Source organism: Cinclus cinclus, chromosome 12 (genome assembly GCF_963662255.1).
Source record: "Cinclus cinclus chromosome 12, bCinCin1.1, whole genome shotgun sequence".
Lineage (NCBI taxonomy): Eukaryota > Metazoa > Chordata > Aves > Passeriformes > Cinclidae > Cinclus > Cinclus cinclus.
Genome location: NC_085057.1, coordinates 14,271,692 through 14,298,798, shown reverse-complemented (window position 1 = coordinate 14,298,798; position 27,107 = coordinate 14,271,692). Strand labels below are relative to the sequence as shown.

At 53.7% G+C, this 27,107-nt stretch overlaps 2 protein-coding genes across 8 annotated transcripts; one reads left to right on the top strand and one right to left on the bottom strand.

The window, feature by feature from the left end:
* The first annotated feature begins 942 nt into the window (after nucleotides 1-942).
* On the top strand, nucleotides 943-11,552 carry GNAT1 (G protein subunit alpha transducin 1). 7 transcript variants are annotated; one of them, XM_062500663.1, is made up of 15 exons: nucleotides 943-1,279; nucleotides 1,674-1,774; nucleotides 2,541-2,588; nucleotides 3,036-3,073; nucleotides 3,573-3,749; nucleotides 4,334-4,387; nucleotides 5,514-5,669; nucleotides 6,904-7,186; nucleotides 8,612-8,654; nucleotides 8,853-8,994; nucleotides 9,068-9,225; nucleotides 9,308-9,436; nucleotides 9,519-9,648; nucleotides 9,734-9,887; nucleotides 10,124-11,552. In XM_062500663.1, exons 7-15 carry the CDS (start codon nucleotides 5,514-5,516, stop codon nucleotides 10,312-10,314), a joined length of 1,386 nt encoding a protein of 461 aa, XP_062356647.1. In that variant the 5' UTR covers nucleotides 943-1,279; nucleotides 1,674-1,774; nucleotides 2,541-2,588; nucleotides 3,036-3,073; nucleotides 3,573-3,749; nucleotides 4,334-4,387; the 3' UTR covers nucleotides 10,315-11,552. The 7 variants fall into 7 exon arrangements, with proteins under 7 accessions (XP_062356647.1, XP_062356650.1, XP_062356644.1 ...); XM_062500666.1 differs by having other exon boundaries at nucleotides 3,570-3,749; nucleotides 8,618-8,654; XM_062500660.1 differs by having other exon boundaries at nucleotides 3,570-3,749.
* A 566-nt stretch (nucleotides 11,553-12,118) lies between these two features.
* On the bottom strand, nucleotides 12,119-26,549 carry GNAI2 (G protein subunit alpha i2). Its single transcript, XM_062500667.1, has 9 exons — nucleotides 26,399-26,549; nucleotides 17,956-17,998; nucleotides 17,662-17,803; nucleotides 17,300-17,460; nucleotides 14,669-14,797; nucleotides 13,415-13,544; nucleotides 13,026-13,179; nucleotides 12,459-12,665; nucleotides 12,119-12,321 (listed from the first exon to the last, which is right to left on the bottom strand). Exons 1-8 carry the CDS (start codon nucleotides 26,514-26,516, stop codon nucleotides 12,475-12,477), a joined length of 1,068 nt encoding a protein of 355 aa, XP_062356651.1. The 5' UTR covers nucleotides 26,517-26,549; the 3' UTR covers nucleotides 12,119-12,321; nucleotides 12,459-12,474.
* Nucleotides 26,550-27,107: the final 558 nt, after the last annotated feature.

Genomic DNA, 27,107 nt, shown 5'->3' with positions numbered 1-27,107 from the left:
GCACCAATAGTGCTACCAAAGCAGAATTCATCTGATAATGCTCTTGCACCTTGGTAATTATTGCGCAGCTTTCTCCCTGCTGTTCCCGAGGCGATCTGCTGATTCTTCCACCTTCACTGTCACAGAGCTTTTGCGGGTGAGAAGACGGCATTCTTCCAATATGTGTTCTCCAAACAGATATGAAACAAAGCTAAGAATAAAGTGCTAGAACACAGTGTTCGTTTCAGCAGCCTGCGGTACTTCCAAAGTTCACCAATAGCTTTTTGAAAGTAGAACTAAGCTATGAATGCTCTTGCCGCTTGGCAGATAAAGCGCAGTCTTCCTCTTTGTTTGAACTTTTCACCTTGCCTCCTTCACATGCTCTCTCTTTGGTCCTTTGGTCATCTTCCAGATTTTGATATAAATTTTCCAGGTCTCAGGAAAATCTCTAAAAAAATCTCAAAAACCGCATAAAAATCCTGGAAATATTTTAATACCCTAAAGAATGTCAAAAAAAACCCAAAACAAAACAAAATCCGGAAAAGTCCCCCCAAAAATCCACCCTAAAGTGGAATTGAGGCAATTTGGGTCCTGGTTTTGGACAAATTTAAGGAATTTGGGTCAAAATTGAGGATTTTGGGCCAAGAACCTCCAAAGCCTCCTCCAAAAGAGGCAGCTTTGTGTTGAAAACAGAAAAACATGAATAAACGAGGGGAAACCGGGAAAACGGTGGGAATTGGATCGAAATTTGGAATTTTGGGATAATTTTGGATCAGTTTTGGCTCTGGTGCCCCTCTCCCCCATCATCTGCCTTATTTTAGCCGCCTCAAATCCCTTTCTGCCACCCCGCGCCGCCACCCGCGCTTCCCCAGCTCGTTTCCATCCCGATTCCTGGTGTCCACCCCACCCCCCAAAAAAAAATCCCTTTTTTTTTTTCCCCCCCACAAAAATCCCTTTTTATTCCGCAATTTTCGACGCTGCCTTTCCTCCCCGCTCGAGCGCAGGCTCAGCAGGCCGCGATAGCCCACATTGCCCTGCCTCCCCTCAGCCAATCAACGCGCGCGTCTCATCCACCGATCCGCCGCATTGCCTTGACGGATAGCTCAGCCAACCAATAGTAAGGCAGCAAGGCGGTGCGACGACCGAAAGGAGTGAGCCGGGGGCAAGGGCAGGGCGAACTTTCTACAGCTCACCGCGTCCGGGGTCGCCGTCGGAGCCGCTGCCTTCGCCGCTGCCTTCGCCGCTGCCTTCGCCGCTGCCTTCGCCGCTTCGGGGGGCCGCTAAGGGTGGCTTAAGGGTGGTAAGTGACGCTGTGACGTCACGGAAGGCGACGGGAGAAGCGGCGGCAGCGGGGGGGAAGGGGGGAGGAAGGGCGGGATATGGGAAGCGGAGCCCTGAGGGCGTCGGTCCCCAGGGACGGTAAAGGCGTGTGGGGAGGGGGCGCAGCTTGGGCGCGGTGGATTTCTATAGGAGGCGGTGCGGCTTTGGCGGCCGTGACGTCACCACCGCTGCCGATGACATCACGGTCACCCCTTAGCTCATTACGTCACCACAGGAAAAGCTGAATTCCAGGGGTTTTCCTCCCTAAAAAAATCCCCCCCCCCCCCCCCCGGATGGAGTTCTGGGGATCCAAAACACTGCGAGACCTGGTGAGCAAAAATCAGGAATTTTTTTTTTTTTTTTAATTTTTGCAGAATTTTCTGGAATCGCTGGTGCTGAAATTCCCCGAGGTGAATGTGATGACTTCAACATCATAATCGAGGCTATGTTGGAGGCACCCTACAAGAAGAAGGAGGTGGCAGAATTTTGGAAATTCTTTTCCCAATTTTTTCCCACTTCTGGAATTTTCCAACCCCTTTCTCCCAAATTCTCCCACTTTTGGCTTAAGCTTCCCCAAAATTCTGTGTTTTTGATCCACGTATTCCAAATTTTCCTGGGTTTTGCCTCAATTTTCCCCAAATTTCCCCGATTTTTTCCAAAATTTCCAAGTTTGAGCTCATTTTCCCCCATTTTTGCTCCAATTCCCCCACATTTCCCCATTTTGAGCTCATTTTCCCCAAATTTACCCATTTGTGCCCCAATTTCACCCAAAATTTTCTACTTTAGCTTCAAATTTTCCCCATTTTTGCTCTAATTTTTCCTAAATTTCTCGATTTTTAGCTCAATTGTTCTCATTTCTGCTCAAATTTCCCCCAAATATTCCCATTTTTGCTTTAATTTCCCCCATGTTTCCTAATTTTTGGCTCAATTTTCACCCTATTTTTCACTGAAATTTCTAAATTTTACCCCAATTTTCACTTAATTTGCGCTATAATTCTCAATTTTTACCCCAACTTTTGCTAAATTTTCCCCATTTTTGACTCTATTTTCCCCAGATTTCCCCTTTCCATTAAGAACTTTTCCTAATTTTTCTCAAGATTTTCTTTAAAATTCTCATTTTTACTTCAATTTTCCCTCAAATTTACCCAACTTTTGTCCAATTTCCCCCAAATTTTTCCCACTTTTCCCCAATTTTTTTCAGGAATTCCAGACTTTTTTCCCCAATTTTTTTCTTTTTCCAGGCCCAGCCCGGCATTTTCTAGGCCTAATTGGAGCTGCCCCAGGCTCAGGTGGGAATTTTGGGGAAATTTTGGGGTATTTTTGGAATTTCCCGGTGGGAATTTTGTGGAATTTTTGGGGGGTCCTGGGTGGGACTTTCTGGGGGGTCCTGAGTGGGAATTTTGGAGAATTTCTCAGTGAGAATATTGGGATTTTCTTGGAATTTTGGGGAATATTTGGGAATTCTAGGGGGGTCCTAGGTGGGAATTTTGGGGAATTTTTGGGATTTCCTGGTGGGAATTTTTTGGGGGGGGATCCTAGCTAGCTGGAATTTTGGGAGTTCCTGGTGGAAATTTTGGGAATTTTTGGGGGGGTCCCGCATGGGAATTCTGGGAAATTTGGGAATTTTTCGGAATATCCTTGGAATTTTGGGGAATTTTTGGGAATTCCTTGTGTGAATTTTGGGGATACCCTTTGGAATATTTTGGGAATTACATCCCAAATTTCCCACCCTGCAGTTGTCCCCAAAGGAGCCCAAGGAGGAAAGCAGGAGCAGGTAAAAAAAAATTTGGAATTTTTTTGGAACATTTGGGAATTTTGGGGGTTTAGGGGTGACAGCTGGGAGAATAGTGGGGAAAATTTGGTGGAATTTTGGGAATTTTAAAGAATTTTTTTCTGGATTTTTCCTAAATTTCAGCAGCCAGAAAAAGAGGAGCTGGAGCTGTGAGCACAGACATAGGTGGGGGAAATCTGGGCAGGAATTTGCAGGGAAATTTGGGCAGGAATTTGGGAATTTTCGGGGAAAATTTGGGAATTCTTGGAGGAAATGTAGAAATTTTGGAATTTTGAGGAAAGTTTAGGCAGTTCAGAGGAAAAATGGGGAGTTGGGGAGGAACTGGGAATTTTGGGGCTTTTTAGGAATGGAGAAAGATGTAGGGTTGGGATTTGGGATCGGTTAGGTTGGAATACTGGGAGTTTGGGTTGGAATTCTGGGGTTTTTTGGGGGGGGGATTTCGGATCCATTTTGGGTTGGAATACTGGGATTTTTTTAGCAGCTGGCATCGGGATCGGCGCCGCCGGAGCCGCCTCCGGAGTTGGGAATGGAGGCGCAGCCGGAGATGGGTCTACGACCACCAGACCCACATCTGGAGGTGGGAATGGAGATGGAGCCAGAGATGGAGCTGCTGCTTCCGGAGGAGGGAACTGAGCCGGAGCTGTGGCGACCAAGCCAGGTGGGAATTCCCAGAAAAAAAAAACAAAAAAAACAAAAAAAACCCCCCGGAATTCTGGAAATTCTAACCCAAAATCCTGAAAAAATAACATGGGATTCCAACCCAAAGTCCAAAATTCCAGCCCAACATCCCAGAAAATCCTGGAATTCCAACCTGAAAGGGATCCAGACTCCTAAAAAATCATGGCGTTCCCACCCAAAATCCCAAAAAACCCCGGGATTTTGCCCTGAAATCTGGGAATTTCAACCCGAAGTGCCATAATTCCAACCCAATATCGTGCAATTCTGACCCAAAATTCTGAAAAAAAAAAAAAACCTGGAATTCCTGGGGTCCTGCCCCAGAATTGTGGAATTCTACCCTAAAATCTTGAAATTCCAACCTAAATACCTGTATTCTGGCCCCAGATCCCAGAATTCTAACCCCCCAAAACCCTGAATTTTATCCCAAAGTCGTGGAATTGCAACCCAAATGTCCCCCACATTTTCCAGTTTTTACCCAGATCCTGGAATTTCAGCCCAAAAGTCCCCAAAATTTCCCAGATTTTTTCAAAATCCCTGGAATTTATCCCAAATTTCTGTCCCCAGGCATCGCTTTGAGCACAGGAAGTGCCCCCTGTACCATGATAAGAGCCCAGGCAGGTGAGATTTGGGGGTGAAAACCAGGACTTTTTTGGCAAAAAAACCCGGGAATTTTGAAAAAAGAAAAACCAAAAAAGGAACAGGAATTCTGGTCAAATAGTGGAGTTTTTGGAGAGGCAAAAAAGGAAATTTCTGGGGTGAAAATGAGACTTTTTTTTGGGAGAAAATGGGAATTTTTGGGGAAAATTGAATTTTGGGGAAAAACCAGAATTGGGAGAATAATGGGAATTTTGAGGAGGAAAATGGGAATTTTGGGGGTGGGAAAAGAGAAATTTTGGGCAAAAAATGTGGGAGTTTTGGTCCAAAAAAGAGATTTTTAAGGGGAAAAATGGGATTGTTTTGGGAAGGAAAAGTGGGAATGTGTTGGGGGGAAAAACATTTTGGAGAGAAATGAGAAATTTTTTTAGGGAAGGGAATTTTTGGGTAAAAAAATCAAGAATTTTGGCAAAAAAAATGGGGAATTTTGGTAAGAAAATGGGATTCTTGGGGAGGAAAAGAATTGGAGGTTTTGGGAGGAAAATGGGAATTTTGGGGGAAAATGGGATTTTTGGGAAAATGTTGGGAATTTTGTGTAGAAAAACCCAGCAATTTTGTTAAAAAACACAGGAATTTTGGTCCAAAAATGAGGTTTTTAAGAGGAAAAATAGAAATTTTGGTGGGAAAATGAGAATTTTTTGGGGAAAAATTCAGAATATTTTGGAAAAAAATTTGGAATTTTTGGGGGATAGAAATAAATTTTTGGGGGAAACTGGAAATTTTGGGGTGGGAGATCTTGGAATTTTGGTGGGAGAATGGGAATTTTGGGGAGAAAAATTTGGAATTTTGGGGGGAAAGGAATTTTGGGGGAAATATTTGGAAATTTTGGGGGAAATACTGGGAATTTGGGGGGATATGGGAATTTTTTGGGGGAAAAAATGGGAATTTTTGGGAAAATTTAGGATTTTGATGGAAAAATGGGATTTGGGGAGGAAAATTGGAATTTGGGGAAAGAAAGGAGCTCTGGGGTGTAAAAATGTTGAATTTTGGGGTTCTAGGTGAGACCATTGTGGGTCGATTTTGGGGCTATTCCTGTGGGGATTTTTGGGCATTGCGCGGGGATTTTTTTATTTTTTAATTTCGGCTCCAGATGTTCCCAGATGTGTCCCAGATGTCTCAGCTGTCCAGGGAGCCTCTGAGCTTGCTGAGCCCTGAGGAGAGGAACACCAAGACCGTGTTCTGCATGCAGCTTGCAGCCAGGATCCTCCCCAAACACCTTGAAGATTTTTTCTCTGCTGCGGGAAAGGTGCCAGAAAATTCCGAAAAAAAAAATCCCAAATTCTCCCCAAAAGGTCCTGGAAACAATTAAAAAAAAAAAAAAAAAATCTCTAGAAAAATGGATTAAAAATCACCAAAAAAAAGTCTGAAAAAAAAAAAAACAAAAAAATCCCCTGAAAACCCTAAATAAACTCCAAAAAAAAATCTTTAAAAATCCTCCAAAAATTCCTAATAAAATCCACTAAAAATTCAAAAACAATCTCAGAAAAATTCCAAATAATCCCTAAAATCCTGGAAATATCCCAGAGAAATCACTTAAGAATCACTAAAAAGCCCCTTGAAAAAATAAGTTTTTAAAATTTTACAAAAGATTTCTGGAAAAATTGCTTTAAAAATCATCCATAAAATCCCTAACATTCCCCAAAAATGTCCTCAAAAAAAAAAATATCCCTAAAAAATCCCTTTAAAATTCTCCAGAAAACTTAAAAAAATCCCCCCAATATTCCCCCCAAAATCCCAGAATAATGTCCGAAAAAAAATCCCTCTAAAAATCCCTCAAAACATGCCAGAAAAAAACCCACAGAGATATCCCAGAAAAATTACTAAAAAATACCTTTAAGAATTCCCTTTAAAAAATCTCTCAAAAGGAAAAAAAAACTGTCAAAAATAAAAAAGTCCACATAAATCCCCAGAAAAATAAAAATCCCTTTAAAATTGCCAAAAATCTCCCAAAAATCTCTTAGAAATCCCCAAAAGAACACCAAAAGATTCCCCCAAAAATCCTAGAAAAAATTCCAGAAAATTCATAAAAGATCCCACAGAAATTCCCAATGGCTGAGGCTGACATTCTGTCACTGTGGGGAGTGCCCGTGGGGACACTGGCATGGCTTACTGGGGTGGGGCAATGGGCACTGGTCCTGAGCAGGGGGTATGACCGGGTGAGAGGGGGACAGTGGGGACATTCGCATCCGCTGTGACCGGATCTCAGCACACACACCATCCCACCCCCCAATTCCAAACCCCTGAGGTCCACAGCAGAGCTGGAGATGGGTAGGGGTCCCATTTCCCCCAGGGTGACCGGGTCACTGCCCCAGCCCCAGGGTGGAGGCAAAGCTGGGGAGTGCTCGGGTTGGGGCCCCCCCCGGCAGAAGCGCTGACACCGTGAACCACGGGATTGCTGAGCTCAGCCCGCTGCAGATTGAAGGGGTTTTATCGGGGGGGCTCAGCTTAAGCCCCGGGTGCTGAGCGCAGACCCCCGGCAGGCGGCCCCCCGGGACCTTGGCCCCGTCCTTGTCGCACACCGGGCGGACGGTGCTGGCAGTGGCGGCGACGGGCACCGGGAGCCAGCGCTGGAGGCGGCGGGAAGCTGGAGCTCGCTGCCCATCTTGGTGCTGACCTCCAAGGAGCGAGTGGTGAACCGCAGGGCTGCGGGGCTGAGCATGGGAGCCGGGGCCAGTGCCGAGGAGAAGCATTCCCGAGAGCTGGAGAAGAAGCTCAAGGAAGATGCTGAGAAGGATGCCAGGACCGTCAAGCTGCTGCTGCTGGGTAAGGGGGAGACAACACCCTGGGGGACATCCCTATCCTTTGTGCATCTTGCCCTAACAGCCCACCCAATGCGCCCCTGAAACCTACCAGCACCCCTCAACCCAACCAGCACACCCCACAGCTGCCCCTGAACCCAGCCAGCCAATCCAACATTCCCGTGGCTCCCAGATGGACCCCCAAACCCAAGCAGCCCACCCTCACAGTTCATTCAGCATTCTCCTGACTCACCCAGGACCCTTAAAACCAAGCAGCCCACCCCAACATCACACCCACTCCCAGCAGCCCTAAACCAAACCTCCCCATCTCAATAGCCCACCCAATGTTTCCCTGATGCCTCCAGCACTTTTAAGCTGGTGCAACCCAGGAATGCCCCCAACAGCCTCCTACTCCCAGGCATCCCTAAAACCAACCAACCCTCCCCAGTAAAACACCCTAAGTTTCCCTGACCCCACTGTAAACCCAACCAGTTCAACATTCGCCAGGCCCCTGCTCCTAAGCACCCCAAAACCCTCCTTGGCTCAGCCCACCCTAGCAGTCCTCTGACCTCCACAGCATCCCTAAAGCCAACCAGTCAATCCCAAAAGCCTACCCAATGTTTTCCTCTCTCCCTTAGCACCCCTAAACCCAACCAGCCACCCCAACAACTCCCCCATTCCCAGGATCCCCAAAAACAGCTTATCCCAACTTGCTCAACACCTCCTACCAGGCACCCCAAACACAACAGACCATCTCAAGAAGATGAGATCCTGAGATCCTTAGGTCCTAAGATCCACCCTAAGATCTCCTGGCTTCCATATATCCCTGAACCCAACCAGCCTACCTAACATCCCCCCAGTCCCCCAGCCCCAACCAACACATCTTAAGAGCCTTCACCAACACTACGTATCACCACCCCAGCCCGTCAGCACCCCTGCCCCATCCTCCTAAGGAACCCCATGCAGCCCATACCACCACTCCATGTCTGTCCCTGAGGCTCCCTGTGCTGTGTGTCCTTCCCAGTCCTTCCCAGTCTCCCAGTGGTGCCTGAGGACTGGGGTGCTGTGTATGTAGTGGGACCATGGGTGGCATCACTGTCCTCACAGCCTAGTCCAGGACACATGCCCCTGCACAGCCACAAGTTTGGGGCATTGGGTGGTGCATGGCAGGGTTGCAATGTCCCCACCCCACCATGTCCCCAACCCCTCCCTTGGGTTCCCGAGAGTGTCCCTGGCTGAGCTGCCTCAGATCCCATTAGACACGGCGGCTCAGCCTAACCTTAATGCCACTGGCACTAGGCTGTTAATCCTAATACACACCCTGAGCTATGGACCTGGCAGAGCCAACAGTGCCTGCAGCCATTTCAGGCACCAAGGTTCTCAGTGAGCCAGTCCAGGGCTCAGCTGGGGGTGCCTATGGCATGGGCACCACCATGTTTTGTCCCTTTAGGAGCAGGGGAGTCGGGGAAGAGCACCATTGTCAAGCAGATGAAGTAAGTGCCAAGGGGAGGGGAGGGGGGTCACTTGATCGTGCCCACCATGCAAAGTGTCTGCCCCACACTGCAGCCATGGGGTGCCCCATGCCACTGTGCCTGACTCTGCCCCATGGCACTGCCATGGGGTGCATCCATGGTGTGGCTCAGTTCAATGGCACCTAGCTCAGCCCCATGCCTGTGATCTTCCCCGGCCAGGATCATCCACCAGGACGGCTACTCACTGGAGGAATGCCTGGAGTTCATTGCCATCATTTACAGCAACACGCTCCAGTCCATGCTGGCCATCGTGCGGGCCATGACCACCCTCAACATCCAGTACGGGGACACAGCTCGCCAGGTGAGGAGCATTCCATGTTGGGCAGGGTTTCTCCCCAGTCCCGCAGGCCCCACTGAACCCCTTTCCCTCCTAGGATGATGCCCGTAAGCTGCTGCACCTCTCGGATACCATCGAGGAGGGGACCATGCCCAAGGAGATGTCAGAAATCATTGGACGGCTCTGGAAGGATTCAGGCATCCAAGCCTGCTTTGACCGCGCCTCCGAGTACCAGCTCAATGACTCTGCTGGCTAGTATGTGGGGGCAGGGCGTGTGGGTGTGGGAGGCACGAGGGAGTTCCAAGCCATGTCTCATGTCCACTGTGTGCCCGGCCAGCTACCTGTCAGACCTGGAGCGCCTGGTGACCCCCGGCTACGTCCCCACAGAGCAGGACGTGCTGCGTTCCCGTGTCAAGACAACTGGCATCATTGAGACCCAGTTCTCCTTCAAAGACCTCAACTTCAGGTGGGGACCAGACCCCCAGTGAAGGCAGGTGCCAGGGGTGGGCAGGGAGTAGGGGGTGCTGACCCTCCCTTGTCCTCCCTAGGATGTTTGACGTGGGTGGACAGCGCTCGGAGAGGAAGAAGTGGATCCATTGCTTTGAGGGTGTGACCTGCATCATCTTCATCGCGGCCCTCAGTGCCTACGACATGGTCCTAGTGGAGGATGATGAAGTGGTGAGGAACGCTCTCCCCCTCACACCCCCTCTGCTTTGTCCCCATCATGACTTGGGTGTCACCAGGGGGCTGTGTCCGTCTGCAGAACCGCATGCATGAGAGCCTGCACCTCTTCAACAGCATCTGCAACCACCGCTACTTTGCCACCACCTCCATCGTCCTCTTCCTCAACAAGAAGGACGTCTTCCTGGAGAAGATCAAGAAGGCCCACCTCAGCATCTGCTTCCCCGACTATGATGGTGAGTGTGGCAGTGGCTGCTGGTGTTGGGATGCTGCTGGCAGGTTGGGTGCCACCACCCCCGCAGGAGTCTCCCACCAGGTGTCCTCAGCATCCCATGCAAATGGTGGCTCGTGAGCCCTGTTGAGGGAGCCTGTAAGGTTTCTGAACCCGAGGGAGCACTGGGGAATCCTGGGCCGGCACTCTGGCGGGGGACACCAGCCCAGGAAGGGATCTCACTCATTGCCACACTACCAGGTCCCAACACCTACGACGATGCGGGCAACTACATCAAGCTGCAGTTCCTGGAGCTGAACATGCGGCGGGACGTGAAGGAGATCTACTCCCACATGACCTGTGCCACTGATACCGAGAACGTCAAGTTTGTCTTCGATGCCGTCACTGACATCATCATCAAGGAGAACCTCAAGGACTGCGGGCTGTTCTGAGCCCCAGGCGAGCACCCCCTCCCCTGGGGCCCAGCCCTGCTGCTGACCCCATCCCACCTCCACAACCATCTCTGCTTGCCGCAACCCCCTGGGATTTGATCTGCTCAGCTCCAAAGCCACCCTGGTGAAGAGGGTGGGGGGGGAAGGGAGGCATAATCTCACTCCCCTCCTCACCAACTCTCCCACCGGTCAGCACTGTGGGGCCCCCAGTTCTGCTGGAGGTCTCTGGGGTTCCAGGTCCTAGGGATGCCTGGATGACCCTGGATACACTACAGGATGCTGGATACTTTCAGGTGCTGCAGGTCCCTGGGTAAGCTTGGAGTTGTGGGGTACCTTTGGTAAACCCAAGGGATTCCTTTGGGTGCTGAGGGTCCTTGAGTACCCCTTGCAGCAGAGGGTGTTTGGGGGTCCTGGGTGTCCCTAGGTATTTGAGGGATGCTGGGGTATCCCTGGGTTCCCTTTAGAGCTGAGAGGAGCTGTGGGTTCCCAGATGACCCTTGGCACTGGGTGGTTTTGGATGCCCCTTGGTGCTGGGAGTCCCTGGTACCCCTTGGAGCTGAGGGGTGTTAGGGATTCCTTTGGCTGCTGGGGGATCCTAGATCCCTCTGAAGCTCTGGGTGCTGGGATGGTCCCTTGGGTGCTGCTGGGTGTCCATGAGTGCCCCCTGGTGCTGGGGGTGCTGGGAGTCTCCAGGAACACCTCAGAGCTAGGAATCCTTTAGATGTGGGGTGTTCATGGGCAATCCCTGTAACTGGGGGTTCCTGTGGGCTGCTGGGTTCAAGGGGTGCTTGAACCCTTTGATCTCCCTCTGGGCTACAGATCATTGGATGTTCCTGGGTACTGGTTGTCCCGGGGACTGTGTGATACTGGGGCTCCCTTCATGCCATGTCACCACAGCAGAGCCAGGGGGTGATCATGTGTTTGCTTCCCCCAGCCCCACAGCCCCTTGGGGTAGGGCTCATCCTTGCAGCAGCATCCCAGCCACACCCCCAAGGGTCCCACCTCTCATGACCAGGGGCTTCTCCTGACCCCAGGGGGATGCCAACCCACCTTGTGTCCCTCTCCCAGTCCCGGGGACCACCCCAGCCCTCCCACAGAGGCAAAGCTCCCCTGCCTGTCACCCATGTCACACAGGGTGTTTCAGTATATATAATGTTACTCACTTTTTTTTTCCTTTCTACATTTTATTATTTCAAACCATGTGAACAGTTTAGTAAAACATACTGTGGGAAAAGCGACACCGCAGGCACCGGCTGAAGGGTCCCCCTGGGCTAGGAGGGACAGTGGGGGCCGCTCTGTACAGCGGGCTCTCCTCGCCCAATGCAACAGCTAACCCTAAAAAGTAGGCTTAGAAAGAGGGGGGAATAGAGGCAGTGGGCAGCACCCCCTGCCCACCCTCCTGCCTGAGCTGCCCCTCGGGATGGAGGCAGCGAGGCGGAGTGGGGTGCAGACCCTCCCCCCCCAAAGGCACACGGGTGGGGGGTGGGCTGGCCACGGAGGATGCCACCACCACGTAGCACTTGATGCTTTTAAATAGTTTGGTAAAAAGGTTTTCTTGAAAAAGTAACCTGTCCCCAACCGGTGTGGTGTGGTTTTTTTTTGCATGGTTTTGAGTTTGGTTTTGTTGTTTCTTATATTTTTTCCTTCTTTCTTTTCTGGTTTACTAAAAGGAATGTCACGGTCTCGTTTGTGGCTGGGTGGGACCCTGTGCCCCCCGGGCCAGCAACGCTTGCAATGTAAACAGTGAGAGCGCCAGGGCTCAGAGTGAATGAAATGGGGGCTGGAAAGGTTCAGGGGGTACAAACCAAAATTAAAACCTTGTCTACCCTGGAAGGGCAATGCCGGTGAGGAGGAGGACAATGGTGGCGGGGAAACACATGTGGCAGGGGGTACATGGGCCCTGCCACTGTGTTGGCACTCAAAAAGTCTCTTTATGGGGTGGGCGGAGGAATGAATCTGAAGAGAAGCAGGAGTGGGAGAGATGGCGTGGTCCTTCCTTTGCAGCTCCTAGGAGAGAGAGGTCATGAGTGAGTGAGGGTCTGGGGCCAGGGCAGCCTGCAGTGGGCAGGCTATGCCCAGCCCATCCCTGGAGGATGGTCCATGACCACCCCCTTCGAAGTGCCACCACTGAGACCAGCACCCACCTGGGCAGTGCCACCCTCAGAAAAGACCACAGTCCTTCAGGTTGTTTTTGATGATGACGTCAGTGACGGCATCAAAGACAAACTGCACGTTCTTGGTGTCTGTGGCACAGGTGAAGTGGGTGTAGATCTCCTTGGTGTCCTTCCTCTTGTTCAGGTCCTCGAACTTGCTCTGAATGTAGCTGGCTGCCTCGTCATACTTGTTGGCCCCTGGGGAAGAAGAGACACTGGGCTGCCCCACAGTTGCCCACAGCCACCAAAGGGTTTAGGGCTAGGCTTGGCCCCCCACAGCCACTGTCCTGTTGCCAAATTGAGGCTCCAGAGGCAGAATGAGCCTCAGATAACCCCCCTCAGGGCAGATGCCCCATGTGTTGTGTCCCCCCATTATCTCCCATCTCCCAAGGCACCCCAAACACCACCACACTGCACTTGCTGCCCCAATCCACTACTCCTTGTGCACAGGGGAGCCAGCATCTGTGTCCCTAGCACCTCCTGCTACCCTGCCTGGGGCAAGGCACTGCCCATTGCCCCTGCCAGGAGGGCAGGGGGCACTGAAGGTCCTAGTGGTACCTGTGTACTCAGGGAAGCAGATGGTGAGGGAGCTGTGCACAATCTTCTCCTCAAAGAGGTCCTTCTTGTTGAGAAAGAGGATGATGGATGTGTCTGTGAACCACTTGTTATTGCAGATGCTGTCAAACAGCTTCATGCTCTCATGCATCCGGTTCTGGCAGGGAAGATAGCAGCATGAGTTGGGCAGGGACCCCCAGGCTGCACCAAGCCCACTGCTCCCCAAACTACCACCTCCCATGCTCCTGCCTTCCTGGGCAGGGGGTGCCAATGGCCCTACAAGATTTGGGCCACACTGTCTAGGACACTGGTGGCCACCAGAGGAGGGGCAGTTCCCCCAGCCCCCCATGGAGAGGATGGCTCATGGCACTGGTTCCATCCCCATGACTCACCATTTCCTCATCCTCAGCCAGCACCAGGTCATAGGCACTCAGGGCCACGCAGAAAATGATGGCTGTCACCCCCTCGAAGCAGTGGATCCACTTCTTCCGTTCCGAGCGCTGGCCACCCACATCAAACATCCTGCAGCAGGACAGTGACACAGGGATGGATGGCACCTCCCAGCCCCACCGCCCTTACCCCATGTCTCAGTGTCCCCAGCTGCTCAGACAGGAGCAGCACTGCTGTGGGCAGAACACTGTGCCTCTGTCCCAGGGATTTTGCCAGTACTGAGGATCTGCCCCAGCTCCTGCTGCCAGGACAGTGTCCAGGCTCATTTCCCAGCTGTAGCAAATCCCTGACATGAGCTGGGGCAGCATCAGGCCACCTTTCCCAAGGAGTGTCAGTGTCATGTTCCCCAGAGACCTGCTCCAGAGTAGGTACAGCAGGGCTTTGCCAGAGACCTTGGACCAAGGGGAGCCAAGTCACTGTGGGCTCAGCAGGATTGTGGCAGCAAGCAGGGCTCAGGGCTGATCCTGATGCACCACGTGCCTCTCCCAACACGGGTACCAGAGGATGCCGTGCCTCCATGGAGAAGAGCCCAGGAGTAGCATTCCACATCTCCTGCCATGTCCACTGCCAACTGCTTGGCTGGCGGGAAGGCTTCCCCACCGGGACACAGTGCAGTCCCCACAGACCACCCCCACTGCCACCTCCAAGGCAATGCACAACCAAGACTTTCCATCCCACCAGGATGGCACTGGGGTTCCTGCAAGACCTCCGCATTCAGAGACCCCAGCACATCTTTCTGACATCAGGTCTGTTGCCATGGGACTAAATTCCCTGGGGATGTGCACAATGGAAGCTTTTTGTCTCTGAAACTGGAGCCTTGATTATTTCCCATGGGTTTTCAGTGGAAAGCAACCACCGGGTGCCAGCAGGCAGCGCTGCCACTGCCTGACCCCGAGACCCCAGCTCCTGCCCAGCGCCCTTCCTGCAGCGGAAGCAGCGTCACAGCAGCGGGAGGAGGGATTCCTTCCCCCTCCCCTCCTACCCAGAGCCTGGATCTGCCCCCAAGCTGAGCTCTGTGAAGTGTTTTTGAGGCTGTTCCAGTTATTTCAGTGGTTTCCGCTCTCTGAGGCAGCAGTTCCCGCCATGAGCAAACCAAGAGGTAGAGTGAACTGAGTGCATGCATGGTCCATCCCAGCAGGGGGAGGAAGGGGTTTTTTTGCTTTCAAAAAGGCAAAAGGGAAAGAGGTCAGACATACTTGAAGTGCAGATCCTTAAAGGTGAAGTGAGTCTCTACGATGCCTGTGGTCTTCACCCTGGTGCGCAGCACATCCTGCTGGGTGGGGATGTAGTCGGCACGGGCTATCCTCTCCAGATCGTTCAGGTAGCTGGGGAAAAAGAGGAAAGGTGCTGTGGGAGCTGGACCGTGGGGCATGATCCACCCAGATTCCATGGGACATCCCCACACCCGCCCAGAGTCCCCTGTCCATGTCCCAGCATTGTTCAGTCAGGGTGGGCAGTGCCAAGCTGGGATGCACAGCAGAGGCCCCATGTGCATCCTGGGGTCACTCCATGTCTCTGCCAGACACAGGCAGGGCAGGACACCAGTGGCCAGGGTGACACAGGACACACAGGACTGAAGGACTGAGGGCAGTGTGCTGGCACTGGGAGCCAGACAGAGGATGCAGCCAGGGCTGGGGGGCTCACCCCGTTTCCTTGGCCATTTACACGGGGGGGAAATGGCAAGAGGAAAATATTCAGTGCTATGGCAACCAGCCACAGTGCTGGCGGAAACAATCGATGGCGCCATGCCATTTATAGTCAAAAACACAAAGGGACTGCATCCTGGGAGGAAGAAGGAGGCGGGAGGCTGGAGAGACAGGGAGCAGCACTGTGGGGGGCTGCAAATGTCCATAGACCCCCTCCCCCGGGAAGCATCGCCTGCCCTGCTGCCCGCAGGGTCCCAGCAGAGATGGTGGCCAGGTCCCCCGTGTGCAACACCCACCAGGACTGATAAAGGCTGCCGGTGGGGGGGGATCAAGGCGCATTTTGATTTCTCCAGCTCACACTGCTTTAATTGGGTTACTACAAACGGGCTCTTTTAAGCAAATTAGGCTTGTCTTAATTAAGGCATTTGTGGCCCTGTAATCTGGTGAAAGCCAGATTACAGCCCGTGAGGCCATAGGGATCCTTGGCTCCGACGCAGCACAGCCACTTGCCAGCTCCTGGGAAACCCAGCAGAGTGACAGGGCAAGGCCAGAGCTGGTGATGCCCTAGGAGCCTGCTGTGGGTGTGAGGGTGGGGGACCTGCACGTTACTGCCACAGATCAGCTCAGAAACAGCCGGAAACACACATGGCCTCTGGCTGACAAAAAACAGGAAACCCCGCAGCAGGGCCCTGTGCAGCACTACACGCTCCTGGACATTGCATCAAGCCCTGGGGTGCCGGTGAGCGCCACCCTGGCACCCCAAATTCCTGGAACCCCAAGAGGCAGAGGAGGAACAGGATAGGGGCTGCTGTGCTGAAGAGGGCTGGGGCACATGTGGGCTGCGTGCTGGGCATGGAACGGGGCTCCTTACTTCCACGCCGTCCTGTTCCAGCAGCACAGTGGGCACATCACTCTTATGAGATGGGCAAGGGATTGGTCACTGCACGGGCATCTCCACAGGGATGGAAAAAGGCTGGAGCAACAGCTTGAAGGTGCTCCTAATTAATGGTTGTCCAACCCCCCACCATGTGCTAAATGCTCCATAATGGCACTGACAGTGACAGGCACTTGGCAGACACTGTGCAGATACACCTGCTCCAAGTGTGTGTGTGAGCTCCCCTGCATCTGCTGGGTGTCCTGTGCTCCCAAGCCAGCACCCACTGCCAGGGAAATGGCAGTGCTGGCTGGGGAGTGAGTGATGTGGCTGAGCAGACAGGGGCTGGGGAAGGTGGGTGTGTGCCCGTCAGGAGGAAGTGAAAGCTGCGGGTGCTGGGGGAAAGAGCTGACAGGAGCTTCTCCAGGTTTGGTGTTTGCCAGGAGCTTTCCCGCAGTCTCTTCCCCACAGTGACCTCAGTGCAAAGGAGGAACCTGACATTGCCATGCATGAGGGGACAGCTGGGGAAACCACTTGCCCTGGGATGGCAGTGAGTCCCAAGCAGGCAGGATCCCAGGAAAGGCCAGAATTGGTGGGGTGCTCCTGGCACACCATGAGCTCCCCCCATACTGCTTTACCATAAGGGGTCTGGGTGAAGAGGGTAGGAGGGCACTGTGCAAGATGAACACAGACTCAGCTGTGTTGCTCTCTCCAGCAATGGTACATTAGGCAGATTAACTTTATTTATTAATCTCTTCAAGGATAAACCCAACCAGCTGCAGCAATTTATCTACCCAAATGCCAATTTGCTGGATAACACACAAGCGTACTGCCAAGCCTTTCTGTATAAAAACAGTTAAAAGAAAAAGAAAAGCCTCTTGAGCATCCTACTCATCCTCTTCAAAACTAAGTGTCACCAGGGCCTTCCTTGGGAATTTTTCTACCTTGACAGCCCATGAAAGGTGATGAGGATGGGCAGGACCCTGGCTGTGCTCATGAGTGGGGAGCCAGTGGAGAGCATCTCCTGGGGAAGGGCAGTGGGGACAGAGCAGTGGCAGAAGGGGGATGCCCCAGTGCCCCCCCTCCCAGGGTACACAACACCCAGGCAGAGAAGGAAACAGCTTTCGAAACATCCGCCTTCCCAGTTCCGCTCCGGCTCAGCCCCAGCACCACGCGGGAAGTGGAAGCACCAACTCCTAAGCCTGGTGATGGTGAACAGCAGCCTCTGGGTAGATTTTCTGCTGTTTCATAAAAGCGTTGTGGCTCACAGGGCTCAGCTAAGCTGGGGCAGAGGAGGGGGTACTCACTAGGCAGCAGAGTCATTCAGCTGGTACTCTCGGGAGCGGCTGAAACAAGCCTGGACCCCGTTGTCAGCCCACAGTCTCCGGATGACGTTGGCCAGGTCCTCTGGCATCATGCCCTGCTCCTCAGCAGTGGAGGAGAGTGCAAACAGCTGCCGAGCATCATCCTGCAATAATAAAACAGCTTGAGCACTGGCACAGACTTAGTGAAGCTCACTCTGCCCCAAAGGACCTGATGGGAGCCCACCAGGAAACAGCAGAACCTGGGCTGAGCCACCTTTGATCCTACTTCAGTTTTGGGCACATCTGTTTTAGCCACCCAGAACCCCCACCCCTGCCAGGCACAGCGGGAGGTGGAGGGCACCCACCGCTCTGGAGGAGTCTCCAAAGTCAATCTGCAGGTTCCCCATCGCCTTGATGATAGCCATAATGGACTGGATGGTGTTGCTGTAGACTACAGCTTTGTACTGCCGGCACTCCTCCTCTGAGTAGCCATCCTCATGGATGATCCTGGTGGAGGGAAGAGATACAGGCAAGGTCAGCCTTTTGTGGGGTTCCCCAGGATACTGCTCCCCACCCATGCTCTGTCAGCCACTGGTTCTGGAGCCTGTGGCCATGCCTTGAGCAGTGTCAGACAGAGTGACAGTGCAGGGACCACTCACTTCATCTGTTTGACGATGGTGCTCTTCCCAGACTCGCCAGCACCTGTGGACAAATGAGAAGGGATGAGGTCCTGTCCAAAGTCAGGAAGCCCTACCCTATTGGGATACACCCCCAGGCTAGGGAGGGAATGCAGCAGGTGCTTCGGCCATTGGAGAAAGAGCATTAGCCAGAGCAGATGACTGGTTGTGCACTGGAAAGGTCAGGACCAAGGAACAGGGAACAAAAGGAAAGCCTGGGGGGAACCTCGCAATAGTTCCCAAGGAAAGAAATGACACCTGCTCCAGGCCAGGAAAATAGCAACAACACTAATATTTTCCCCACAGTCCTAGAATGCCACAACAAAGCAATCCTGGCTTTGGTTGAACCTGAGTGCTCCCCATGACAAGGGGGTTAAGCTCTGTCCGTCACCTGCCATCCCATCTCCAGGCAGAATCTGAGATGCCACATCCCACATCCTCTCTGTGCTGGGGAACAATGGAGTTCCAGCCCCACTGCATATCCACAGCTGGAGTCAGCAGCAGCCAGAATGCAAGGATGCTTGTGCCACACGGTACAGGCAGGGAACTCAAGAGTAAGTTGCCACCTCCACCAACCAGCTCAAGCGATCCCAGTGGGCTCGGCCGCCCCCGGGTTTGTTCTTAAATAGCACGCACTTCCCAGCCTGCCAGGTCCTGTGCCCCAGCTTGCTGCAGAGGCGGCTGCCAGCAGGGAAAGCCGATGGCTTTTGGGGTCGTTTTGTTTTTCAGCATCCAAACACAGGTTTCCATGAGTTCAGCAAGACAGCTAGGATGCCTAAAGTTCTCCTTCCCCCACCCCATCCTCCCTAGGGACGTCACCCCACTCAGGCAATGTGCAGTTCGGCCCAGCCCTCCCTCCACAGGCTGGGAGGAGGGAAGAAGCAAAGTCACCCTGGCTGCAAGAAAGGGGAAGCTGAAAGGGGAAGCTGAAAGAAAGGGGCATATCCCTTGTCCCCTCTCTGTGCAGGGAGTGTCACAAGATGGATGAGTCCCTGGCTCATCTTGACCCAGGACCCCCAGCAGGATCAGGCCCCTTTGGCTGGAGATCAGTGCGGTCCCTGCCTCCAGGTGCAAATCCCAGAGGACCTCCCAAGACAAATCCACCCCTGTGTCCTCTCACAGCCTTTTTTGCAGGTCCCACCAGTGCGGCTCTTGGCCATGGAGATGCCCTTACAGAGGGCCCCAAGCAGGCCTGTGCCAGCATGGCCGCAGAGGAGGCAGAGATTACAGAGGAGGTTAATTTTTTTTTTATTATTTTTCAAAAAAAGGCAGATTATGCTAAAATTAACTGGGAAAAACAGGGCCTATCATGCCAGCTGAGACATGGCAGCAGGGAACAAGCTCCTTCTGCAAATGTCCCCAGCCTGAACACCACCCAGGTGATGGACATGCACCCCCAGGAACATCACTGTGGGCAGTGCTCAGGGCAGGAGGCACCCTGATGCTGGGGCCATAATGAGGCTATAGAGACCCTGTATTTACCACTCGAGCACCCTGCTCCACTCTTCCCATGCCCTATGTGCCGAGGGAGGGGCTGTGCTCAGCTCAGAGGTCACTGGTGGGCACAGCAGGGGCTCTCTGGCACTGCCAACCCATCTTCCCTCAGCACCCTCAGGATGCTGACGTGGCACCCAGCACAGCCCAGCCAGCGCTCGTGGTCAGTGCTGACAACTCCTGCCTGGAGCTGGGAGCAGGGGGGAAGGACTCGGTGGAGCCCTTCATTTTTTCCATTAAATACCTCTGGTTTCTAACACCATCCCATATCCCTGGGTCCAGTGGCATTCACCCAATCCTTTCTCAGCGGGTACCTGGGACAGGGAAACTGAGGCATGTGGCAAGCAAGAACCTGGCTTATCAGCATCTCCAAGGTGAGGTACCAGACGGCTGTCCCAGCTCCTCCTCTCTCTGACCCTGCCTGACAGTTCCTCCCTGCCAGGAGGGAACAACCCCACCGGGGCCTCCTGCCTTATACCGGCAGGGTGACGGTCACAGGGTGACCATCACCGAGGCTGGTTATTTCCCTGCATATTTCCTCATCTCCCGGCTCCTTCCCTGCTCCCTGAGGAAGGCAGCCATGTTCCAAGTCAGCCCGTCTGCCTCCCATCAGGAGCTTGCCCAGCTCAAGAGATTGTGCACTTGCATCGAGCAGGAATTTGCACCTGAATTAACAGCCCCCCTCCCCACGCGGGGGACCCTCCCCAGCCCCCTCGATGAGTGCAGCAGAGGGGAAGGGTTTCCAATCCCCGGAAAACCCCAGCTGCCGCCTATTCAGCCCCAAAACAATTCCTGGGCTGGATGCCAGCCGCCAGCTTCCACCCTCCAGCCCAGCCCAGGCAGGACAAGGCAGTATCAGAGGAGCTCTGGACTCCAGTGCCAGCATCGGGGTGGGGGGCATGGAGACCCCCCACTACCATGGACTGACCCCACGGCTGTGCTGCCTCCAGCCCTGCCTCTCTGCAGGCAGTACTTGTTCCCAGGTCAGAGACTGGCAAAAACAGGAGGAGAGCTCTCTCTAGGGCTCATTTCCTCCTTTTTTTGTTAAAAATAATCTTCAAAAATTTAAAATAAGCAAGCAGCTGCCCGGCTCCAGAACTCCCTGCTAATCCACTGGCAAAAACTTTATTGAGCCAACATATATATTTTGCAGCCCATGATTTATGATGCTTTCTGGGCAGCAGATATTTAGTGCAATATATGCACATAGTTCTGGGCAGCACATATGTAATCCCTGTATTTTAGGAGCTGGCCACAGGTTTCAGGATCCACCTCACCCCGCATCACCAATGGGGATTTTCCATTTTTCCGCACGGCACCATCCTTTCAAATATTCAGGCATAGATGGAAGCAATGCATAGCTGGAAAATTCTCATTATGGGGGAAAAGCTGGAATTCAATCCACCAGCAGGTCCAGAACCATCCCCATCCTCAGCACCCAGAGGCCCATCCCCTGCTGCTGTCCCAGCAAGCTTTCCCAGCCTGGCAAACAGCAGCTATTATTTGAGCATATATTTGAGCTACTATTTGAGGATTTACAGATGGGTTTTCATTCTGGACAAACCCACCAATCCCCTTCCCCACAGGACAAACAGACAGCAGAACAGAGGCACAGCTGCAGAGCCCACCCACCTTGGCACCTGTGGGGTCCTCACCATCAAGTGGGACGGACAAAGGGGTGTGTTAAAAGCAGAGTTATCCCAAAGACTCAAAAACTAATAACAAAAAGAGATTCCCCTCAACATTTTCCTTCCTACCCAAAATAGACGGAAAATTGCTGTAAAAATAATCACATTTTTTTAAAACCCCACAGTGACACAGGGCGTTTTTCCCAAGGGCCATCCCATTCCAGCACAGGGTTGGCTGCTTCCCAGAAGGAGCCGTGCATCATTGGCTGGTTGAATGCCACGTCCTCAGGCAGGACCTCAAAAAATTGAGGAGGTGCAGACCCCCTGTCCAAGGCAGTTGATAGAGATACAAAAACAAACAAACAAACAAACAAAAGGCAACTTCACAAAAATAAAACAAATAGAAATAAACTGGCAGTAAAAAGGACACTCAGGGCACACAGAGAGGAGGTGGGCTAGGGATGGTTCCCCAGGGAGAGCAAGGAAAATGCATCCCCAGTGCCAACAAGCTCACAAGCTGGAGAAAAATACCCTTTTGCTTGGCTTTTTCCAGGAATCCTGAAACTTTGCTCCTCTGTTTCTGCCCCTTCCATGGCCAGAGTGGTCCCTCTCCCCCTCCACCACTGCTACTATGTGCCTCCAGGCTTGGGTGCCATTATCCTGTCCATCCCACCCTGACAGGATGCTGCAGGCACCTGAATCCCCTCAGCTGGGTTTTCCACCAGCAGGATGGAGAATCACTCAGCTCCGCCAGCTCCGGTGATTCAACCAGTGTCCGGCCCGGAAACCCGCGCTCTGGCCTGGAGCAGGAAACTTGGTGGCTGCGGAAAGGCCAGGCCAGCCCTGGCTGCAGCAACAGGGCTTAGGGACACAGTGATCCCAGCCCTGGGTAGGCTCAGACCATGGGACACCTTCTTCCATAAAGCTACAGATGTGTGTATATATATATATATATATATATATATATATATATATATATATATATATATATATATGTGAAGATATATATACACGTGTGCGCTTTTTGATACATATAAATCAATGTAGATATTGCTCCATGAAAAGATATATATATATACACACACACATGGAAATTAAAATATAAAATGCATTTCTAATGTACATCTGTAAAAATATATGTTAAACATACAAGTATAAGCCTGTTGCTTCCCCTGGGCAAAGCCTAAGTACTCATCTTGGAGCAGAAAGCAGCTGCTGGCTCCTAGGACATCACCAGTGGGGGCATTGTAGTGACCCAACCTATCCCAAGTCCATACACCAGCTCCAGGGGGTTGGATGTCAGATCCCTCTAGATCTAACAGCACTGAGTCCTTCCCTTGTCCCCTGCACTGTGACACCTCCTAGCCCGTTGCAAAAAAACAGTATTGGGGCTCCCAGTGTCCCCACTGAAGGGAGGATCCAACCCCTCCAAAAGCCAGGACTGAGGAAGGAGTAAGGACAGAAACAACCCCAAGACAGGACAAAGCACAGCAAAGCAGGCAGCTCACACAGAACCTAGGGCAGTTCTGGGGCCACGCAACCTCTGAAAGTCACAGCTGGTCCATCTCTTCCTCTATTTTTATGCAAGCTAAAAAAAAATTTAAAAAATAAAAAAAAGCTGCTTCCGAGCCCTGCCCGGTCACTGTCTGTCCCAGGCAGGATCTGGTACAGGCAGTTCCTACCTGAAATATGCTGCTGGGACCACACCAGTAAGGGCAGTGTACTCATCCCAGGGTCTGAACCTAGAGCAGACCCAAGGGGATTAACATCATCAACCCACCAGTGCCTTCTCCACCTCTAACACAGCTGAAAAGTCGTTTACTTTCCTAATCCTCCAAAGATAAGGAATAAGGGGCTTTGTTGCCTGCTGCTAATCCTGCATCCCCCTGGAGCATCCCACAGGCAAGGAGGTGGGTTGGCCAGAACACTGCTGCCCAGCAGAAACAGTAAGTGACTGCAGGGCTTTGTGTCCTAGTGATGGCGAGGAGCCAACAGTAGCACCAGGAGGTGTTGGAAGTACGGGGAAGATGCTCCAGGTGCTTTCAGGTGTCGGTTATGGCTCCTGGCCTCTCCCACCACCAAAACCGTGGGATACCAATGGTTTCCAGTGGCAGGGACAGAGACATTCTTTGTTTGGGGGGAATTGCTTTGCCTGGGGGATATTGCTTCATGGGTCTTCTCCCCATCAGAGACTGAAGCTTCAGACTATCAGGCACACACTCATTTTGCCAGAGCAAACAGCCGAGGAAAACCTGCAGGCAGGGACAGGTGACACAGCAGGAGCGGTGCTGTGCCCATGCCTGCAGAACTGTGTGCCACTGGGAGGTCCTGGCTGCCTCCACTGCACTGACAGCGTGTCCATTCCTCTCCAGCTCACCCACCATGGCAGAGGTGGTTCATGGCCACATAGAGAGCACAGCACAGATCTGAGGCACCTGCAGCAGTCAGCCCCAAGCCTTCTCTGTTCCTACACTCCTGACGCCATCACCACACACCGTGCCTCGCCTGGCTGCAGAGCCCCAGCTCCAAAGCCACCAAAAAGTCATGCATGTTTGGAAGAGCCATCTCCTCTTCATGCTATAGGTTGATGCAGCACAAAGGGTGAAGCTGTTTTTCTCTTTAGTTTTTCCCCCCCTTTTTCTGGAGGAGACAGGAAGGCTGCAGCCCCCACAGAGAACCCTGGAGCTCTGCCTTGCTGAGAGTGATGAGGAGCTGTGGTGCTCACCAAAAAGCATGAGGCTTCACATGTCCTCAAAGCTTCCCCGACCATGGGGAAAAAAAAGCACCATATGAAGGGTGAGCGGCAGGGAGGTGGGAGTACCTCAGTACTGCGGTCCCACCTCACAAAGGGGACATGTCACAAGCAGCAGCCCCCGGGGTGCAATGCTGGTCTGATCTGCCCAGCCACTCCCTGGCAACCTGGGAGGATTTTCCAGCCATAGCTCAGCTTGGAAATGGGCAACACTGACCCAAGGCTTTGGTGTACTATTGATACCTGAACAGGTGCAAGGGGAAGAAAAAAAAGCCTCTTTTAAAAATGTACAAAAAGAGCCATTTTGCTCTATTTTTGGCTTAAGAAAGCAGCTGAGATCAGAAATGCTGCTTGTAAACAGTGGCCCCAGCAGAAGGGAGTGCAGACATCCTCTTCCTCCTCCTGCCTCCACTTCAGGACAGCGCAGGACCCAGGAAAGGGATGTCAGCCCACATCATAATTCTTGTCACTCAGCAAGCCCCTAGCTGCTTCTCGGTGGTGCTCAGCACCAACAGGATGGGCTCTCCCTACCTGGGCACCCAGAGCTGACAGCACCAGGGTCATACTGCCGGGATGGTCCCAGGAGCCTCCTGAGGCTGGAGCTGCCAACCCCCCTCGGCCAGCTACCTCCCCACTACTTCCCACCAGGCAGTGGGCTGAGAGGAACAGAGCTGGCAGCAAGGCCAGCACAGAAGCAGCTCATGGCAAACAGCTACCACGTGCTTCTCCACCATCCCACAGGGTTTCACTCCCCTCACTCTCCCCTCCACAGAAAAAAAGAGGGGCAGCAAGTGGGCCCAACCATCGAGCCCCCCAGATGGCACAGACCCCCTCCCAACATCGCCAAGATGGGTTTTGCTGCCAGCATTGCTCATGCCAAGGCAAAAAAAATCAAAATAAAATCAAATGAAAAAAAGACGCACTCTGATAAAGGAGCGTTTTGAGGCATTAATTACGTATTTCTCAAGGCAGGCAGGGGTTGAGCAAATAAAGGCCTGCCGGATTTCAGCGTGACTTCCTGCTGCTGGCAGCTTCCTCTGCAGACAGCAGATGAGCCCAAAGACATTTTCTGTCAGGGGATCCCTCTGTCCCTCTGCCCCATGGTGCCATGGGAGCCTCGTACGCTCCGCCTCGCACCTGGAGCGAGGCCCTCCCTGGGAATTTTGTACAGGGAATAAAAAGCCCAACTGGGAGTCATTAAGAGAAATAATAAATTAAAATAACAAAGTGCTGCCTTTTGCCGCAGGCACAGGGCAGGGCTGTGAACGCCCATAGAAGAAGCATCGCCAGGGTGCTTTGAAGAGAGCAAGCAGCCCGTTATCGGTACCAAAATCCAGTGCCCGTGAGGCAGAAAGCCCGCGGGCTATGAGGGATCCTACCCACGGCAGACAGTGGTCCAAGCCCCCCAAATCCCCACAGAGAGGGCAGGGTGATGGAGAGGCTCGGGTCTGTCCCAGTGCTTCAGTGGGGAAGGCATGGGGCAGTGGGTGTCTGTCAGCCCCGTTACCTCCACCACAGCCAGAGACCAGGGTAAGAGGAGCCCATGGAGGAGTCCAGGGATCCCGGGCAGGTGGGACAGGGTGCCCGAGCTGGCAGGACCTTTGCTGGGGGAGGTCATCCAACAGAAGAGTAGGGATGCCCACACCGTTGTCCCAAAGGCATATGCCCAGACTGGACACTGACAGGTTGGGGTGACAATACCATAGTGGGGTGCCACCTACTTCTAGGGAGAACCCCACAGCCCAGGATGGGGTGGTACCTGCTCCTGAGGGACACCCAAGACTTGCAGTAGGGCCAGCACCCCACTGCCAGTGAGACCTTCAAAGCCTGGAATGGAGCTGGCATCCTGCTCAAAGAGGGGTGGGGAAAGAACCCCACGGTGGAGGGGATCCCCAGGTCTGCTGTGGGTACAGGGCTCCACTGCTGTGGGGAAACCCTGGGAGCTGGGTTGGGTCAACACCCCACTCCGGGGGGGGAATCCTTTGGAACCTCCGATGGGGTCAACATCCCAGTCCCGGGAGGAAAGACACGACATCCCGTGTCAACATCCCGTTCCTAGGTGGGGGGGGGGGGAATCAGTGGGAGCTGAGATGAGATCAATAACCCCCTCCTGGAGGGAATCTCTGGGATCTCGGATTGGATCAACATCTCACTCCTGGCGGGGATACCTGGGATGGGGTCAACACCCGACTCCTGGGGGGAAATCTCAAAGCCTGCTGCCCCATTCCTGGGGGGAACCCAGAGGGCTGGGACGGGGCAGGCCCCCCGTTCTCGGGGACATCCCCGGGGCCCGAGATGGAGCCGACAGCTCACTGTGGGGAGAACCCGAAGCCTGGGCTGAGGCCAGCATCCCACTCACGGGGGATCCCCGGGACGGGGCGGGGCAGGGCACTCCCGGCGCTGGTACCCAGGATAGCCCGGGGCCGCGGGGGGCGGAGGCGGCGAGGCCGCCCGGTTCCGGCAGGGTCGGGCCGAGCCGGGCGAAGAAGCCAGGATGGGGGGGGCGGGGGGGGGGGGGTCGGGGCCCGGGGCAGCGGGCCGGGGGTCTCACCCAGCAGCAGCAGCTTCACCTCCCGCGCCGCCTTCTCGCCGTCCTCCCGCAGGTTCTTGTCGATCATGCGAGAGCGCTCGGCGGCCGCCTTGTCCTCGGCGCTCACGGTGCAGCCCATGGCGGCGGCAGCGGCGGCTGCTGCGCGCGCCCGCGGCTCTGCCGGCCCGGCCCGGCCCGCCCCGCCCCGACAGACCCCGCCCCGCGCGCGACCGGGGGGCGGGGTAACGGGGCGTGGTCAATGGGCAGGTCTAACGGGGCGGGGCTAACGGGGGCGGGGCTAACGGGGGCGGGGCTAACGGGGGCGGGGCCTCTCGCTGGCGGCGCGCGGGCCCTCAGGCGGCGGCGGCGGGTAATGGCCGGGGGACACGGCGGGTGAGGGACGCGCCGTGTCCCGGGATAGAAATGTACGTGGGACACCGTGTGTCCCGGGACAGGCGGGTACCGGCCGGGACACACATGGAGAGGGAGATGGAGTCCGGATGTCGCATCTTGGGGTCCTTTGGGTACAGAGCAGTAGGAGCAGCCCTGGGAGCAGTGGTTTGGGCGATGCTGTGTTTCAGGGCTGTCTTCTGTGGAGACACGGTGTCACAGGGTGGTGGCTCAGAGCTTGGGTATCGCTCACTCCTCGGGGTCCCATGTCCCCTGCCGCTGCAGGAGGGAGCTCCTTGGCAGGTGCCCGGGCTGGGGGTGCCTGTGGCAAGGGAAGGGT